This window comes from Bos taurus, chromosome 13, assembly GCF_002263795.3.
Source record: "Bos taurus isolate L1 Dominette 01449 registration number 42190680 breed Hereford chromosome 13, ARS-UCD2.0, whole genome shotgun sequence".
NCBI classification, from domain to species: Eukaryota; Metazoa; Chordata; class Mammalia; order Artiodactyla; family Bovidae; genus Bos; species Bos taurus.
In genome coordinates, this window is record NC_037340.1 from 31,611,902 (window position 1) to 31,625,308 (window position 13,407).

General features: G+C 41.5%; 1 protein-coding gene across 8 annotated transcripts in view; it reads right to left on the bottom strand.

Moving 5' to 3' along the window:
• Positions 1-13,407, bottom strand: part of TRDMT1 (tRNA aspartic acid methyltransferase 1) — a 104,498-nt gene that overhangs the window by 62,622 nt on the left and 28,469 nt on the right. The window contains exon 1 of one of the 8 annotated variants that reach the window (XM_025000330.2): positions 2,380-2,543. The exons of 3 other annotated variants lie outside the window; for them this stretch is intronic. In XM_025000330.2, the coding sequence (XP_024856098.1) occupies positions 2,380-2,528 (149 nt within the window). In that variant the 5' untranslated portion in view covers positions 2,529-2,543. 8 annotated transcript variants of the gene reach the window in all.

Consider the following 13,407-nt stretch of genomic DNA (forward strand, 5'->3'; position numbering starts at 1 on the left):
TTTGCATTATTATATATTAATAAAAACCCCATGGAAAACAGCAACGTATTTTATTACAGAAAAAAAATTTAATTTTAGTACATCAAATAAATGAATGTTGAAAGACAAGAAGCAATATCCCTAATATGCCAACCTCAAGTCAAAAGATGATAGAACGTCCAGGTGGAGAGGCCACAGGAGGGGTACTGTGGATCCCAGGGTCAGCAGAGGAAGGCTGTTCTGAAGCAGCCACATGTTACTGAGCTGCGGAAGACAAAATGCAGCTGCAGCATGAAAGCCTGAGGTTAGGGCACTTGGGTGGAGACGATAGCAAAAGCTAAGGCCAGAGCATAAGGGGAATTCTGAAGGTCTGAGGAACAAAGAGAAAGAAGAACTGGAAGCCTGGAAAAGAGAAGCAGGCGAGACTGGCAGATAAGGCTGAAGAGGTGGACGGAGGTTAGATCTCACAGGCCTTTTACGAAGAGGGGACTGTGATTCTAACCTCAGAGGGAGACCACTGACTCCAGGGAGTGACACGATCCAGCTTACCAGGTAAGAGATCACTTTGTTGCTAAATGGAGAAAGGATGGCGCAAGGAAGCAGAGTGGAAGAAAGTAGGGGAGCAGTTGGGAAACTATTTTAATATTTTAAGTGAGAGATGACATAACTTAGATTTGGGATGGTAGCAGTAGTAATAGAAATATGTATAGACAAATTCAGGTTGCAATGGCTAGTAGGGGGGAAAATATCTAATCATTTATTAACTCCCAAAAAACACAAACTAAAATTACACAACTTCCCCTAACAAATTCACAAAGGTTAAAAATGGATAATACAAATCCTGAGGAAAATGTAGTTGAAGGAGGCACTCAAATTCTCTGAAAAGCAACCTGCTGTATCACCAAAAGTCCAAAAATTCTCAGTATTTTTGACTTAGTAACTAGCACATAGTCTTTCATTAATTAATTTGACTTCTAGAAAACATGCTAAAGAGAAAACCAAGATTAATGCTCAATAATTAATTGCAGCACATTTAAACTTGCAAAAACTGGGGGCGGGGGGTGGATTAACATCCAACATTTAAGGAGTGGCTGAATTACAGCACTAAGTAACCTTTAAGGGGCTTTAAGATAGGGGGGTAAAATGCTGACAATCTTAGAAAATTAACTAAGAGCACAAGTAATGCTAGTTTTGTTTTCCCGCTGGTAAATTTTGTTACTTTACATAGAGAACTGAACACAGAGAGCCATCAAATAATTGGTAATAAAAATTTAATCATCACTAATCTCTTCTAGATTCACTCAATATATATGCTTAGAAAATTTACGTGCTCAACTTAAGACATACTGTCCGTATCTTACAGTACTAGTCTCGTGTTACCCTTGGTACTAAAAAAGGGAAGCAGGGAGGTTTCAGTTTTGTGGTCGTCATAGTAATTTAAGAATAAACATATACGTTCCATGTCTATTTGTCACTCTACAACTCCAGTGCCTAGCATAGAACCCGGAACTGAAGAGGGGCTCGTTCAGGAAACATTTCTGAGTGCAAACAGCCGACATGAACCTTGCAGTTCCAACTTAGCACCAAACAAATCTAAAACCTCAAAATGCAAGAGGTACATGAGGACAATATTTATAATATTTTGAGTGGTTACAATGTACCAGGCATTATTAAACATTTTAAACAATTTTTCTTTAAGGTTCCTAACGTTTCATCTCTGAAAGAAATACTTGTCACATTGTAAAACCAAGACACAGGTTCAAAAATGTTAAGGTCACATTTCAACGAAGTTTGAACTCAGTCTTCTGGAGCCTAAATGTATCTAGACCAGAAGTAACAAAATGTTTCTTTTCAACCATCACAACTGACTAGGATTGTTTTCTCCAGACTTCCCCTTCGGTTCTACTTAGTGTTCACTAACTTCTACCTCGCGTTGTAGTTATCACTTGGAAGATCCAAGCCCTCACCACCAGGAACCTGCCCAGCGTCCTCCCCTCCCCCGGTGTGAGTTCCTCGAGGGTAAAGGACCGAGTTTCCAGGCCTCTCGGGGACAGCCTCACTCAGAACTGGGGTTTGGCACAGGGCAGGGGGTTCGCCCCTCCCGCTCGGTAGGCACCATTTTGGTTCGACTTTACAGCCAAGCCATGCGGATCACGACTCCCAGCAGGTACCCCTCCCGCCCTTCGGACCGGGCGGAGGAAGGGAGTCTCCTCCCCAAGGGACAGCTGGGGCGCCGCGCGGGCGGTTTCCAAGACAACCGAGCAACTCTCCCGCCCCTCCCCCACAGACCGTTTCCCCTCCAGTCTCCGCCCTTAGTGCCTCGCCGCTCCGCCCCTCCCTAGAGCCCGAACTCTGACCAGCTCCGACTCGCAGATGAAGTGGCGCCCTGTACCGTCTCACCTCTGAGAGCCTGGTGCATGCCCCCAATTCCGCTGTAGAGCTCCAGGGCCCGCAAGGGCTCCATTCCCGCGCCGCCACCGCCTCCTCCTTGGAGCTAGGCCTGCCGGTCCCGTGGCTCCTCCTTCCCCCCGGCCCCGCCGCTCTCTCATCTCTAGTTCCGCGGCTTTTCAGTTCCCTCCTCTTAGGACTTCCCTGGTGGCTCAGATGGTAAATCGTCTGCCTACAATGCGGGAGACCAAGGTTCAATCCCTGGGTTGGGAAGATCCTCTGGAGAAGGAAATGGCAACCCACTCCAGTACTCTTGCCTGGAAAATCCCATGGACAGAGGAGCCTGGTAGGCTGCAGCCCATGGGGTCACAAAGAGTCGGACACTACTGAGCGACTTCACTTCACTTTACTTCCTAGCCTCTGGCTCAGGTCTTCACAGGGCAGCCTTGGGGCTCAGGGACTGGCAAGGGTAGGCAGGTGGACAAGGGACAGAAAGCACCAAGGCATCCCAAGAGAATGAAAGCCACTCCATTGCTTGATTTACTCTCCATCTTCCTTCTAAAGTACCTTGAGAGGAAAAAAGAAAATCCTGGGTACACTAGAGGGCCTGTGCCTCAAAGTCAATTAACAGAGGTTAGAATCCACAAACACTCACTTTTCAGGCTTGCTGCTTTTCCCTCTTTGAAAGCCAGAAGCGTCCAAACCCTTCTTCCATTAGGCTTGAACATGTACCTCATGCCTGGGGTTGGGCCTTAGCTTGAGTGAGGGAACTAAATCAGCCTCTTACCCAGAGAAGATCTGAGAGTTACAGGGGCAGAAACCAGCACAGGTGCCCCGGAGGTCCCCTTGAGCTAATACAGGGGAGCTCTGGGGCAAGCTATTTTAACTTGGAAAATAGCCCCAAGATAGGAACTGCTGTTAATGTAACTTAGAACTATTTTTAAGTTATCGAAAGCAATTTCACATGCCTGATGCACAGTGTCAGAGTTTGGAGCAGAAAAAGGTTTATTGCAGGGTGAAGCAAAGCAAACAGCTGGCGCATGTTCAAAAACCCAGAACTCTCCTAAGGGTTTCAGCAAAGCAGTTTTAAAGGCAAGGTAAGGGCTGGGCACCATTCTCAGATTGTTTGATGGTGGTCAGTCTTTAGGTGCTAGAAGGTCTGGAGCCAGTGCTCATCATCATCAAGTAGTTACTTTCTTCCACTTTGTGGTAGTTTCAGGATCTGAAAAACTCAGACAATATACATCAGATACTAATCATCTGGGTTCTTCAGAGAGGAGCTAAAGCAGAGGCTATGGCGGAAGAGGTCTAATCCAGGAAGGCCTTTTAGGGTCCTCTTCCCTTACAATTATGGCCCTTCAAGTGCTGTGGCCTTCCTTCTCCAAGATGATCTAATCACCAAATTGTTAGAAGCTCAATTACAAACTAAGAAAACACAGATATTGGGAGGAGCAGAAATGGTCTCATTGTGAAGTGTTTTTCTATTGTTCCCATTACCACCGAATGTTATTTATTTATTTATTTTTGGCCATGCCATAAGGCATGTGGGATCTTAGTTCCTGAACCAGGGATCAAACCTGTGCCCCCTGCATTAGAAACTCAGATTCTTAACCACTGGACTGCCAGAGAAGTCCCACACACATTCACTATTGTTAGGAGAAATTGAGTTGTACTAATGGCTTCCCTTGTGTCTTCCCCCAGGTCTGAAGGTGTTCAATATGCTACTGGGGAAGAGTGAGGACAATTATGAACAGGTCAAGAAAGAATTAAGCTGCTAGACCAAAGTGGGAACAATACTCAGTTATGGATGTGTCTGGTGCTGAAAGTAAAGTCCAATGCTGCAAAGAACAGTATTGCATAGGAACCTGGAATGTTAGGTCCATGGAAGACAAATTGGAAGTGGTCAAACAGGAGATGGCAAGAGTGAACGTCGACATTCTAGGAATCAGCGAACTAAGATGGACTGGAAAGGATGAATTTGACTCAGATGACCATTATATCTACTACTGTGGGCAGGAATCCCTTAGAAGAAATGGAGTAGCCATCATAGTCAACAAAAGAGTCCGAAATGCAGTACTTGGGTGCAATCTCAAAAACGACAGAATGATCTCTGTTCATTTCCAAGGCAAACCATTCAATATCACAGTAATCCAAGTCTATGCCCCAACCAGTAACACTCAAGAAGCTGAAGTTGAACGGTTCTATGAAGACCTACAAGACCTTCTAAAACTAACACCCAAAAAAGATATCCTTTTCATTATAGGGGACTGGAATGCAAAAGTAGGAAGTCAAGAAACACCTGGAGTAACAGGCAAATTTGGCCTTGGAATACGGAATGAAGCAGGGCAAAGGCTAATAGAGTTTTGCCAAGAGAACGCACTGGTCATAGCAAACACCCTCTTCCAACAACACAAGAGAAGACTCTACACATGGACATCACCAGGTGGCCAACACCGAAATCAGATTGATTATATTCTCTGCAGCCAAAGATGGAGAAGCTCTATACAGTCAGCAAAAACAAGACCAGGAGCGGACTGTGGCTCAGATCATCAGCTCCTTATTGCCAAATTCAGACTTAAATTGAAGAAAGTAGGGAAAACCACTAGACCATCCAGGTATGACCTGAATCAAATCCCTTATGATTATACAGTGGAGGTAACTAAAAGTTTCAAGGGATTAGATCTGATAGACAGAGTACCTGAAGAATTATGGACAGAGGTTCGTAAGATTGTACAGGAGGCAGTGACAAAAAACATCCCAAAGGAAAAGAAATGCAAGAAGGCAAAGTGGTTGTCTAATGAGGCCTTACAAATAGCTGAGAAAAGAAGAGAAGCTAAAGGCAAAGGAGAAGAGAGAAGCTATAAACAACTGAATGCAGAGTTCCAGAGAATAGCGAGGAGAGATAAGAAGGCCTACTTAAATGAACAGTGCAAAGAAATAGAGGAAAACAATAGAAAGGGAAAGACTAGAGATCTTTTCAAGAAAATTGGAGCTATCAAGGAAGCATTTCATGCAAGGATGGACACAATAAATGACAGAAACGGTAAGGACCTAAGAGAAGCAGAACAGATTAAGAAGAGGTGGCAAGAATACACTGAAGAACTATACAAAAAAGGTCTTAATGATCCAGATAACCAAGATGGTGTGGTCATTCACCTAGAACCTGACATCCTGGAATGTGAAGTCAAGTGGGCCCTAGGAAACATTACTACAAACAAAGCTAGTGGAGATGATGGAATTCCAGTTGAACTATTTCAAATCCTTAAAGATGATGCTGTGAAAGTTCTGCATGCAATATGTCAGCAAATTTGGAAAACTCAGCAGTGGCCACAGGACTGGAAAAGGTCAGTTTTCATTCCAATCCCAAAGAAGGGCAATTCCAAAGAGTGCTCAAACTACCGTACTGTTGCGCTCATTTCACATGCTAGCAAGGTTATGCTCAAAATCCTTCAAGCTAGGCTTCAACAGTACATGAATCGAGAACTTCCAGATGTACAAGCTGGGTTTAGAAAAGGCAGAGGAACCAGAGATCAAATTGCCAACATTCGTTGGATCATGGAGAAAGCAAGGGAGTTCCAGAAAAACATCTACTTTTGCTTCATTGACTATGCTAAAACCCTTGACTCTGTGGATCACAACAAACTGTGGAAAATTCTTCAAGAGATGGGCATACCAGATCACCTTACCTGTCTCCTGAGAAACCTGTATGCAGGTCAAGAAGCAACAGTTAGAACCAGACATGGAACAACAGACTGGTTCCAAATTGGGAAAGGAGTACGACAAGGCTGTATATTGTCACCCTACTTATTTAACTTATATGCAGAGTACATCATGCGAAATGCTGGGCTGGATGAATCACAAGCTGGAATCAAGATTGCTGGGAGAAATATCAACAACCTCAGATATGCATATGACACCATCCTAATGGCCGAAAGTGAAGAGGAACTAAAGAGCCTCTTAATGAGGGTGAAAGAGGAGAGTGAAAAAGCTGGCTTGAAACTCAACATTAAAAAAACTAAGATCATGGCATCTGGTCCCATCACTTCATGGCAAATAAAAGGAGAAAAAGTAGAAGCAGTGACTGATTTTATTTTCTTGGGCTCCAAAATCACTGCAGATGGTGATTGCAGCCATGAAATTAAAAGACGCTTGCTCCTTGGAAGGAAAGCTATGACAAACCTAGACAGAATATTAAAAAGCAGAGACATCACTTTGCCAACAAAGGTCCGTCTAGTCAAAGCTATGGTTTTTCCAGTAGTCATGTATGGATGTGAGAGTTGGACCATAAAGAAGGCTGAGCGCCAAAGAATTGATGCTTTTGAACTGTGGTGCTGGAGAAGACTCTTGAGAATCCCTTGGACTGCAAGAATATCAAACAAGTCAGTCCTAAAGGAAATAAACCCTGAATATTCATTAGCAGGGCTGATGCTGAAGCTGAAGCTCCAATACTTTGGCCACGTGATGCGAAGAGCCAACTCATTGGAAAAGACCCTGATGTTGGGAAAGATTGAAGGCAAAAGAAGAAGGGGGCGACAGAGAATGAGATGGTTAGATAGCATCACTGACTCAATGGACATGAGTTTGAGCAAACTCAGAGAGATAGTGGAGGACAGAAGAGCCTGGCGTGCTGCAGTCCATGGGGTTGCAAAGAGTCGGACATGACTTAATAACTCAAATACAGAAATAAAAACTGGTGGCTCAGTGGTAAAGAATCTGCCTGCCAATGCAGGAGACACAGGCTAGATCGCTGATCTGGGAAGATCCCTGGAGAAGGAAATGGCAACCCACTCCAGTATTCTTGCTTGGAGAACCTCATGGACAGAGGAGCCTGGAGGGTCCATGGGGTCACAAAGGGTCGGACACGACTCATGACTGAACCACCACAAGAACTTGAAATAACTGATCGGATAGAAACTTTTACATGTACTAATGCAATACTATTAACAAACTATGGCTACTGTGTCTCAATTATATGCCTGACATCCATTTTGATGTGTCCTATGAAATATTTTAACTGTACATGCGTATTGGCCTTTGAGTGTTTTCTTATTTGCCACTGATAGGGGTAGTGTGGTAGAAAGATATCAGAGAACACAGTCTTAGCCCTGGCATTGCCAATAATTGGTTGTGTGCCTTGGCGGTGAGCCCAGTTTCCTTATCTGTAAAATACAACAGAAGAAAGAAGAGGAAATGATTGTTGAGGGCCCTCTAGTTCTAAAATTCTGTAGCTGGATTAGTATTTGAAGCAGTGAGTCCTGATTGGGCCACATGTTAATTATCTGCTCAAACTGAAATGATCTTGAAAGAACACATTTTAAAAATCTGCTATAAGCAAATATACTTTTAAACCAACTAAGCCTATAGAAATCATATACATGCTAACATCATGTGATGTTATACATGCTAACATTCATAATGCATGAAACAAACTTTTCTAATATTTATTACATAATACAGTGCCATAAATATATATATTAGTATATATTAGTATCTTTCTATATAAATAGAGCTATGCAGTTACAGTGATTTATATATAGTTAACAATCAATATATGAAATCTAGAACCTGTTAAGCATTAGTGCTATAAATCAAAATAAATATGACCAAGGATGTTACATTGTAAGAAGGAAGAACAAGTACAGGAAAGAGTTCATGAAAAATACCAACTTTGTGAGAGAAAAGATGGTAGAACCCCATCCCCATGCAGCCTGATTACAAAATGTTCACTCTGATCCTTCAGGGTGTTCACCATGTAATTCCAGACTCACTTTTCTGCCCTAAGTTTGCTTTCTCCCATTCTTTGCTGCCACTACAACCTAGAGTACTCAGAATCGCCCAAACATGCTCCATTTCCGAGCTTTCCTGCTTCTGTTCTTCACCCTGCCTAGAAACCCTAGCCTTCTCCAAGACCCACACTTAAAGCAGACACTTCCTTCTAGACTCCCAGGCTGAAAACCCCCAACTTGCTTCAATTCTGCAATCCATCTGCCTCTCAGTCTTCTGCAATACAAATCCTACCTGTTCCTATCAACCCATTCAATTCATTCCAGCCCAGTTTGCCACATCTAGCTCCTATCTGCCACATCTTTTCTTTACCTGATACTTCCTCTCTAAAACTTATCACAGTGACAATCATTTCAAGAACAGAAACTTCTTCCACAGTCACAATTTACAACAGTCTCCATGGAAGCACCTGTAAGATGTTAGCCCCCTCGGAGTGAATCATGTATGTGCTGTCTTCCAAACCCTGGCACAAGCTGCATGAGCTGGGGGTGCCACAATCCAGCGTAGCTAAGGAGGAATGTGGGATGGACAGATAAAGAAGAAAAAAGAAGATATATATTGGGACTTCCTCAATGGTCCAGTGGTTAAGACTCCACCTTCCAATGCAGGGTGCACGCGTTCAGTCCCTGGCCAGGGAACTAAGATCCCACATGCCGTGCAGTGTGGCAAAAACAAAAAAAATGTATATTGACTACTCTTTCTCAACTGTTCTTAGAGGAGAAGATTGGCTATGTAACCTTATAGTTTCCGATTAAGTTATCCTCAGTGACGTGTCCAATGGAGCTGATGTTTTAATCAGAGAAGCTCAACACTAGTTCGAAAATACAAATAAACATCAAAAGTTGAACTTTTAGGATAGTCAGTGCATTTTCCTTCAAAACAGAAAATACACTTTGTCAAAAAACCGAAATACTTAAAAATAGATATCTACTGAGAAGCTGCTTTATCCTGCTTTATCAGCTTGGTCCTCTGTGACAACCTAGGTGGGTGGGATGACCAAAGAGGGAAGGGATACGTGTATACATACAGCTGATTCCCACTGTTGTACAGCAGAAACTAACACAACATTGTGAAGCGATTATACTCCAAATAAAAATTTTAAAAAAAATTTAAAAACCGAAATGATGGTTAACATCTTGCACATACGAAGTATATCAAAGATAATTACGGGGCAGAATAGAATATCAAGGGGCATGCTGCTTAGTCGCTTTAGTCATATCCAACTCAGTTCGACCCTAAGGAGTGCAGCCTGCCGGGCTCCTCTGCCCGTGGGATTCTCAAGGCAAGAGTACTAAGAGTGGATTGCCATGGGGTAAAGTAAAATAATAACAGCATACTCTCAATTATTTAAAGGCTTGTTGTTTAAGTTGAAATCTAATGACATTTTATTCTTCATCTCCTACCTGTCACCAATCATTAATTTCTAACAAAATTAAATAAAGCCTGACAAATGCTTGAAATGTTTTTTGCAACCATCCTTGAGTTTCCACGATCCAGGCCATTCTTTATTCCTCAGTGAAATGTGATCTGGGTTTCTATATTGGATTGCCTACAGGGAGAGAAAAGCCTGTTTATGCCACTTTGAGTGACGAATAAATTACATTCTGGTTTTACACAGAAAAAGAATGGTCTTTATGAACTGCATGGACAATTTTAAAAATAGTCATCTGGGAATAAATTGCCAATAAATGCCCTCAAGAGAGGAGACCATATTTAGATGAAATTTGAAATGGAAAGACCCAGAGAATTTATCCACCGCAAGTGGTTATTCCAGACACTTATTTCAGAATGCCTTTTACCAGTTCTTGATCTGCCAGCAAGAAGCTTGTGAGCTGCTAACAAGGCGCACAGGGCACTTCACAGAGTAAGGTGTTTGGCGGTGAAGCGCTTGAATTATTAGAAAAGCCTTCTTTATAGTCATCCAAAATCTAGCTTCTTTTCGATTGGCCCTCTGCACTGATTTTGAAGAACTCTCCCTCTTTTGCAATGAACTGCATTGTGGTTAAGAATACAGACTTGGAAGCCAAAGAGTGCAGAAAAGAAATGCTCTGGATTTCCCTGGCTGTCCAGTGGTAAAGATTCTGAGCTTCCAGTGTGGGGGTGTGGGTTCCATCCCTGGTCAGGGAACTAAGATCCTACATGGCGCAGCCAAAATAATAATAAATAAAAGAATTTTTTAAAAAAGAAATCATAGCTCTGCCTCTAAGTCACTTAACCTCTCTGAGCCGCAGTGCATCTAAGATGTGTAAAAATAGAACATGCAATTGCTGTGGAGATTCTACAAGAATTAAAAGCACTTTGCCCAGTGCCTGGTAGTGGTTTAGTCACTAAGTAATGTCAGATTCTTGTGACCCCATGGATTGTAGCCCTGCAGACTGCTCTGTCCATGGGATTTCCCAGGCAAGAATACTGGTGTGGGTTGCCATTTCCTTCTCCAGGGGACCTTCCCGATCCAGGGATCACCCAGATCTCCTGCATTGCAGGCAGATTCTTTACCAACTGAGCCACCAGGGAAGCCCCATCGCCCAGTGCCCAGTGCATAGATGTATGTGTGATGAACAGTGTCTCTATGACATTCTTTACGTGGATCCTATGGCGTGACTCTGACCCCTGGAGTCAATCACACTCCAGTGTGGTGATGCCTGATTTAGGAGACATAACTGAGCATGGGGCCCAGACAAAGTCAGATCATCATATAGAGTGCTCCAGACGGACACAGATGTATCTAAGGGCTCCAGTGGGACAGGTGAGAGCATCCTGGGGTTGCCAGGGCTTGGAGCAGCATGAAATAAAGCTAGATTCAGGAAGCCATAAGCATGACTGAGGGGTTGCTGAGCACAGTCTAATCACAGGTAGTCAGAAGACAGACAGCAGCACACGTCCTAAGAGAAGCCCCCCTCTTACCTCTTAACTCCCAGAAAGATCACGGCAGCTGTGAAGGTGTGTCTACAGAGCTGGCAGATTTAGGGGAAAAAAATGTTAACGTGACCTCACCCAGGATGCAAGAGCAGGTAAAACCTGGGATGGAGATGAGGTGAAACTTAATACTATCCACTCATTTATTGACTCTTCTTTGTGCCAGGTACTGAAGAATTTTTCATTAAAAAAACTTAAAATCTGCTATTTCTGACCATAAAAAATGCCAACAATAAAAAACAATTTAACATCTTCTTCTCTCTAAGCATAGGACTATTTTATACAATTTCATTGTTTCTTTAGAGCTACACTGGCCAGTAGGGCAGCCTCTACCCACATCTGGTGACTTGTGTTTATACTAACTTAATTAAACATTAAATATTTAGTTCATCAGTCACCAAGGCAAATTACAAGTAACACAGCAAAAAACAAAACAAACAAAAAAAAGAGATCATTTCCTTCATCACAGAAAGTTCTATTGATCAGAATTTCTCAAGAGTGACAGTCTCTTGAAGCTATGACTTTCATGGGCACCCCATCAATAACTGGACAGTGTTGAAGAAGCATGCAGCAATTGCTTAATTATTGCATGCTGAACACTGATTTAAAATAAGTTCCCCTGAAATATGGAGTAAAAGAAACACAAAGAAAAGCAAACCTTGTGGCCAAACCTTCATCTTCTTTCTCTGGGGTCCAGACACCTTATTCATGGCCTTTCACAAAGGAAAAATGAAACAAAACAGGAAACAGCAGGTGTGTTCTATCAATGACATGATAAATTTCTAAGAGAAAAAGTACAGATGGAAAAAATATGAACTTCCTGGTGTCTGGAAGGAACAGTACTTTTCTGCTGTGAAGAATAGTCTACTGACGTTGGATTGTGAATACTGTTTTACATTTATCTGAGAAGAAAGAAAAGGAAAAAACAAGTGTGTGTGGTTTTTCTTTTTTTAATTGCAATCAAAAGGAAATTTCATAATAGATTTTTTGCTGAGAAGCATAGAAACCATAGGGCTTCCCTAGTGGCTCAGGGGTAAAGAATCTGCCTGTCACTTTGTCCAGTTTGAAACTTGTTAACAGCTGAATAACAAATTATATCATAATGGAAGATATAACCCACTGTATGTAATTCTAACAATTACATATAATTATTTTCTTAGTTTTCAAAAAAGTTTTATATTTATATATATTACCAGGAGACTAATTTACATATTATCTAACAAGAGGTCTTTCTTTACTGTTTTCTATTATAGCATTTTTATCAGGTGGGAAAGTAAGACTCACGCTGGGAATAAAAAAAAATAAAAATGTAATGCCTTCATGGACTTCCCTGGTGGTCCAGTTTCCATGACTCTGCGCTCCCAATGCAGGGTGCCCAGATTCCATCCCTGGTCAGGGCACTAGATCCCACACGCTGCAACTAAAGAAAAAGGAAAAAAAAAAAAAAAAGATCCCAGATGCTATAACTAAAGATCCTGAAGATGGAAGATCCTTCGTGATATAACTAAGATCTGGCTCAGGCAAATAAATAAATAATACATACATATCTTTCAAATGTAATGCCTTTCAGAGCTGTTATTACTGTGTTCCTCTTCTCTAGTACTGTATCTAAATACTCAGACTATTTCAGGTAACCAAGTCACACAAACCAGAAGCATCAGGAAGAAGAAAAGGGAAAACACACACACACACATATACACTGCTTCTTCTTCATAGTCTTTTTTAAAAAATTGCTACAGTTACTAGGACTAAAGACAGAGAAAAAATCATACACAAGGATTTTTCATTTTACCCTTGTTAGTTAGGTAGTGGTTTAGATACATAACAGAAACTTAGAATAGTTCTCAGATGATCCAATATTGATAAAAATAAATGAAATATAATAACAGCCTCATGAGACTGCACTTACTATATTTACTCACTATATAAGAAAAATAACTTCATATTTATTTAAAATTGTTAAAATTGACCTTCTAAGCTTTCAAAGTCACTACTGTAAACATTATATGAGTCCAACTTATCCTCCAAACTTTCTGTTCACCCTTGGAATGCACCAGAGGCCATTAACCTTTATATTCTAGAGTTGAACTGAGTCCTGCAGATCAAGACTATTAGTGTTTCATTTCCATCTAAGGTAATTACTGCTAAGTTAAAATACAGTACAAGTCCTAAAAGGATTTGTTCTATGTTTAGTCACTCGGAGACTAGGAATAAGTAAAATAGACTATATTTCAGTAGATGGTGAAAGTAAGTTTTAATAATAGAATAACATCAATTATATATGATAATATAGGCCTATAGGTTTCAAAGAACTTTATGAATGTTTAAAATGCTTATTAA